Source organism: Mandrillus leucophaeus, unplaced genomic scaffold (genome assembly GCF_000951045.1).
Source record: "Mandrillus leucophaeus isolate KB7577 unplaced genomic scaffold, Mleu.le_1.0 Scaffold191, whole genome shotgun sequence".
NCBI lineage: Eukaryota > Metazoa > Chordata > Mammalia > Primates > Cercopithecidae > Mandrillus > Mandrillus leucophaeus.
In genome coordinates, this window is record NW_012101932.1 from 41,799 (window position 1) to 48,323 (window position 6,525).

The 6,525-nt window shown below is 41.2% G+C and overlaps 1 protein-coding gene across 1 annotated transcript in view; it reads right to left on the minus strand.

The window, feature by feature from the left end:
* Positions 1-6,525, minus strand: part of LOC105538409 (chromosome unknown open reading frame, human C4orf29) — a 67,219-nt gene that overhangs the window by 3,167 nt on the left and 57,527 nt on the right. Inside the window, exons 12-13 of the mRNA XM_011978260.1 lie at positions 5,628-6,006; positions 3,211-3,373 (exon numbers count right to left, since the gene is read on the minus strand). Coding sequence (XP_011833650.1) covers positions 3,211-3,373; positions 5,628-6,006 — 542 coding nt within the window. The remainder of the gene's footprint in view (positions 1-3,210; positions 3,374-5,627; positions 6,007-6,525) is intronic.

A 6,525-nucleotide genomic window follows, 5' to 3' on the forward strand; every position in this document is an offset into this window, starting at 1 on the left:
AAAAAAAAAAAAAAAAAGACTATCTTTGAAACTGATAGCCTGCTAATAGATTATTATTTCCAATATGTTGGGAAGTCATAGCTTTACAACATGCTTGTCTTTCTTTGGCTCAAGGATTCGATCCTTGTGAATTATAATGAACCATGAGAAGGGAAAAAAATTAGAGGTCGATATTTGCATGTTGGTGTAAACACATAAAGAGATTTTGTTTTGAAGATAGATATGACAGCAATAGGGGAGAAGTAAAGAGGACTTTGAAATTATTGCCCACTGGATAATTTTTTTCCTCAGAGTTAGTTCCAGGCACTTGCTCTTGTGGAATGAATCTGAATTTGTTTACTTCCTGGTGCCTAAAGTTACAATACGGGCTTGTGTACATGTGAGAAGGGTTAGGAAAGGTACATGTCCCTTTTTAATCATTTAAATAGCCTCTTATTCACTTGTATTATCAATAAGCTCTAAATAACACAAAATATTAGAGCACATAAAGGAATGGCTTTATTTAGTTATTTATTCATTCATTCATTTTTTGAGACAGAGTCTCACTGTCACCCAGGCTGGAATGTAGTGGCACAATCTCAGTTTACTACAAGCTCCGCCTCCCGGGTTCAAGTGATTCTCCTGCCTCAGCCTCCTGAGTAGCTGGGACTACAGACGTGCACCACCATGCCCGGCTAATTTTTGTACTTTTTTTTGTTTTTGTTTTTGTTTTTGTTTTTTTGAGACGGAGTCTCGCTCTGTCCCCCAGGCTGGAGTGTAGTGCCCGGATCTCAGCTCACTGCAAGCTCCGCCTCCCAGGTTTACGCCATTCTCCTGCCTCAGCCTCCTGAGTAGCTGGGACTACAGGCGCTCGTCACCCCGCCCGGCTAGTTTTTTGTATTTTTTAGTAGAGACAGGGTTTCACTGGATTAGCCAGGATGGTCTTGATCTCCTGATCTTGTGATCCGCCCGTCTCGGCCTCCCAAAGTGCTGGGATTACAGGCTTGAGCCACCACACCCGGCCTAATTTTTGTATTTTTAGTAGAGACGGGGTTTCACCATATTGGCCAGGCTGGGCTCAAACTCCTGACCTTGTGATCAACCCCCACCTTGGCCTCCCAAAGTGCTGGGATTACAGATGTGAGCCACTGCGCCTGGCAGCTTCTTTTATTTTTATGTTTGGTGTGTGAAAAGACTGAATTTTTAAAAATTCTACTATTCCAATGTCATCTAAACTCTGTTAAGTTTTGAAGTGACTGATGGGGAATGGAAGAGGTCAAATAGCTTAGTAGTGACTCCACCTGAGCAAGTTACTTAATCTTTTTTGTTCCCTTTATTCTGTGTAAAGGGGATAATAACAGAGCAATTGCCCTAGCATCTGGCACATGATAATAGTTAACATTTATGTCTCTCAAGTGAAGCCTTCATAGTAGCATTTTTGAGTTTTCATATTTGACTTTGATTATAAATCTACTCTTCCTAATACCTCTTAGCTATACTCCCACTTAGATACACAAAAGAGTGAAATAAATTTGATACTAATTTACTAATGCAAACAAGTAGGTCCTCTGCATTCACAGGTATAACAGAACTTTAGACTCTTCTTAAGCAACCCTAGCAACCCTAGGTAGTCACAGATTTTTATTTGTTTATTTATTTATTTTTGAGACAGAGTCTCACTCTGTCGCCCAGGCTGGAGTGCAGTGGCGCGACCTCGGCTCACTGCAAGCTCTGCCTCCCGGGTTCAAGTGATTCTCCTGCCTCAGCCTCCCGAGTAGCTGGGATTACAGGCGCCCGCCACCACGCCCGGCTAATTTTTTGTATTTTTAGTAGAGACAGGGTTTCACCGTGTTAGCCAGGATGGTCTCGATCTCCTGACCTCGTGATCCGCCCACATCGGCCTCCCAAAGTGCTGGGATTACAGGCGTGAGCCACTGCACCTGGCCTGTTTATTTGTTTTAATTTTGTTGTGCCAGAGGGCCAATGAGTATTGGATAGTCTGCTCACTCACCAATAGGGACTCAAATGCTGCATGAATGCTTCTTAAAAGATCATACTATAAAAAGAAAGGTTTACTATATCCTTCAAGACATGACAGACTTGAAGAATTGGTCTATTTCTCAAAAAGGTGACATTTATAAGTTGAGCTAGATAAGTAACAACATACGAAAATTATTTCTTACCTTAACAAGAGCTAAAACATGTCAAACATATCACATACAATTCTTCCATTAGATAGTTATCCAGTTGGCAGCTTTTTTGAACACTTATGGACAGGGCACTGATCTAATCATTTATGTGAACTAATTTATTTAACCATTAATAATAACATGATGAATATGTTCCAATAATGCAGAATACCAGAAAACTAGTTTTAGCATAAAAGGTTTTTTTTGTTTGTTTTTTTTTTTGAGACGGAGTCTCGCTCTGTCTCTCTGGCTGGAGTGCAGTGGCACAATCTTGGCTCACTGCAAGCTCCACCTCCTGGGTTTTAAGCCATTCTCCTGCCTCAGCCTCCCGAGTAGCTGGGACTACAGGAGTGCACCACCTACGGCCCGCTGTGCACCACCTACACCTGGTTAATTTTTTTTTTGGTATTTTTAATAGAGACGGGGTTTCACCGTGTTAGCCAGGATGGCCTTCATCTCCTGACCTCATGATCCGCCCACCTCCGCCTCCCAAAGTGCTGGAATTACAGGCGTGAGCCACCGCGCCTGGCTAGCATAAAAGTTTTTATAAGTTCTAACTAAAATAGTGGAGTCATATAAAGTTGTTAACATTAAAAGCACTTCTTATTTAAGGTTCAATATTCACTTGCTAACTGAAAAACATTGCTAAATTATTTCACAGATGTTCAAGCCATTCTGAAAAAACATCAGAATAGAGTGAAAAAACTCTTGATGCACCAAAGCAACTTTAACAAGCCGTGATCGTCCTTCTCACATCCTAAAATACCTGGCCATTAATATTTGAAGAGGGGAAAGCCACACGATAAAGCATGCCTATGATATGCATCATGCCTAGTTCTCTAGAAGAAAAAGAAAAGAAGAAGATGAAATCCTAGGAAAGAGGGAAAAGTAATTCAATGTGAGATTTGTGGGAGGTGAGGGGGGGAATTCAAAGATTGAAACAGATAATAAAAATATCTAATCTTTTATATTTGTTGAAGCAAAAAAATCCAGAAAACAAACAACAAATGAACGAATTAGCCGTTTAGACCAGCCATCTTACCTGAAGAGTCCTTGTTTAAAAAGATAAGCACTAATATGACCCCCTTCTAAGTATCGGATCTCACAACCAGGCCAAATTTCTTGTAAACTTCGAACTCCTGTTCGTGGAATATAGGCATCTTCTTTGGCTTGAACCACTATAATGAGGCTTGGATCAACTGGTACTAGGTATAGAATTTTAAAAAATTCAACATATACACATTAGAAAATAAAAAACACCACACAATGTAGTAAATAAAACATTCATCAAACTAAACATTTTTTTTTTTTTTTGAGACAGAGTCTCACTCTGTCGCCCAGGTTGCAGTGCAGTGGCGCGATCTCGGCTCACTGCAAGCTCTGCCTCCCGGGTTCACGCCATTCTCCTGCCTCAACCTCCCGAGTAGCTGGGACTACAGGCGCCCACCACCACGCCCGGCTAATTTTTTGCATTTTTAGTAGAGACGGGGTTTCAGCCAGGATGGTTTCGATCTCCTGACCTCGTGATCCACCCGCCTCGGCCTCCCAAAGTGCTGGGATTACAGGCGTGAGCCACCACGCCTGGCCTAAACATTTTTGATTAAGTTAAAAATCAACTATAATAGGCTACATTACTCATCTCCAGTACGAGATAAACATTCTAAAAATGATACAAAATACTGTGGCTTTTTAAAATTAACTAATTTCTTTCTTTCTTTTGTGTGTGTGGGTACACAGTATATTTATGGATTACATGATGTAAGATATTTTGATACTGGCATGCAATGCATAATAATCACATCAGAGTACATGAGGTATGCATCACCTCAATAATTTATTTTAAAGATGGGATCTCACTATGTTGCCCAGGCTGAAGTGCAGTGGCTATTTACTGGCAAGATCATAGTGCACTGCAGCCTTGAACTCCTGGGCTCAAGTGATCCTCCCTCCTTAACTTCCTGAGTAGCTGGGACTACAGGTGAATGCCACCATACTCAGCAATCTAGTGGTTTTTTTTTTTTTTTTTTTTTTGGGAGACAAGAGTTTCACTTTGTCACTGAGGCTAGGGTGTAGTGGTGCAATCATAGCTCACTGCCACCTTGAATTCCTGGGCTCAAAGGATCCTCCTGCCTCAGCCTCTGAGTAGCTAGGACTACAAGCATATGCCACCACACCCAGCTAATTTATTTATTTATTTATTTTATTATTATTTTTTGAGATGGAGTCTCACTCTGGTCCCCCAGGCTGGAGTGGAATGGCACGATCTTGGCTCACTGCAATCTCTGCCTCCTGGGTTCAAGTGATTCTCCTGCCTTAGCCTCCTGAGTAGCTGGGATTACAGGCGCCTGCCACCACGCCCGGCTAATTTTTGAATTTTTAGTAGAGACGGGGTTTCACCATGTTGGCCAGGCTGGTCTCGAACTCCTGACCTTAGGTGATCTGCCCGCCTCAGCCTCCCAAAGTGCTGGGATTACAGGCTCGAGCCACCGCGCCCAGCCTATTTATTTTTGAGATGGAGTCTTGCTTTGTCACTCAGGCTGGAGTGCAGTGGAACGATCTCTGCTCATTGCAACCTCTACCTCCCGGGTTCAAGTGATTCTCCTGCCTCAGCATCCTGAGTAGCTGGGATTACAGGCGCCTGCCACCATGCCCAGCTAATTTTTGTATTTTAAGTAGAGATGGGGTTTCACCATGTTGGCTAGGATGGTCTCAAACTCCTGACCTCAAGTGATCCATCCGCCTCGGCCTTCCAAAATGCTGGGATTACAGGCGTGAGCCACTGGGCCTGGCCACCCAGCTAATTTTTACATTTTTTGTAGGGATAGGGTCTCACTATGTTGCCTGGGCTGGTGTCAAACTCCTGGGCTCAAGCGGTCCACCCACCACAGCCTCCCAAAGTGCTAGGATTACAGGCGTGAGCCATTGTGTCCAGCTCCAGAGTGTTTGTGTGTCTGTGTGACAGAGTCTTGCTCTGTCACCCAGGATGGAGTGCAGTGGTGTGATCTTGGCTCACTGCACCCTCCATCTCCTTGGGCTGAAGTGATCCTCCCACTTCAGCCTCCCAGGTAGTTGGAACTACAGGCACGCACCACCAGACGACTACTTTTTTGTAATTTTTTTTGGTAGAGACAGGGTTTTACCATGTTACCCAGGCTGGTCTTGAACTCCTGGGCTCAAGCAATCCACCTGCCTCAGCCTCCCAAAATGCTGGGATTACAGGCATGAGCCACCACGCCCGGCTGTCCAGTGTGTTTTTTAATGAGTAAGATAATCTTAAATTTTCATAGCTAGAATGTGATACATTTAAGTAAAGCAACTTATCTTTGCAAACATATTCTGGAGCCAACAAAAAAATATACCCTTGAAATATATAAAATTATCTTATAAAGCATCCTTTAAAATGTTTCACAAATATTTACACATCAGCAAATATTCTCAATTTCATATAAAAATTAGTACCTGAGAAATTTGCTACATGAGTACATTCATCCATGACACCTTTCATAAATATTAAAGATTCTTTCCGAAGATTGTTTCTTCTTTGTTCTTTACTAAGTAGGTGGTATGACTGAGGGTTGCAACTTGTATAACTACTTTTGTTGGTTGAAAGTGTTTGATTGAAGCACTTCATCTTAGAGGTATCTTGCAATAAAAGTCCTTCTGATGTTGCACTGACAGATGTTTTACTAGAATTATGGCAGTCAGCAGGTTTTTGGGATACAACTTGGTTTGTTATATCCAAATTTAAAGTTCTGGAAACCAGATTAAGGTTAGTTAGCTTGTCTGCACTGCTAGTGAAGCATTTCACAAACTCTTGTCCCATTTTGAAAGAATCTGTCTGAACATATGAAAGAAAACATTATTTAATATAAAACAGGGTTTTATTAACAACTTTGTCAAAAAAAAAAAAAGAGAAAAGACAAATGTCCATCAATGAATAAATGGATAAACAAAATGTGGTACATTCAAACAATTAAACAGTATTCAGTCTTAAAAGGAATGAAATTCTGACACATGCTACAACATGGATGAACACTGAAGACATTATCTTAAGTGAATAAGCCAGACACAAAAGGAGAAATATTGTATGATTCCACTCATATGAGGTCCCTATAGCTGTAAAATTCATAGCAATGAAAAGAGAATGGCAGCTGCCAGAGACTGGGAGAAGGGAGGAATGAGTAGTTTTGTTCAATGGGTAAGTTTCAGTTTGAAAAGATAAAAACGTTTTGGAGATAGATGGTGGTGATGATTGCACAACATGTATATACTTAATGCCACTGAACTATACACATAAAAATGGTTATGATAGTAAATTTTATGTTGTATATATTCACCATATTTTTTTTTTTTTTTT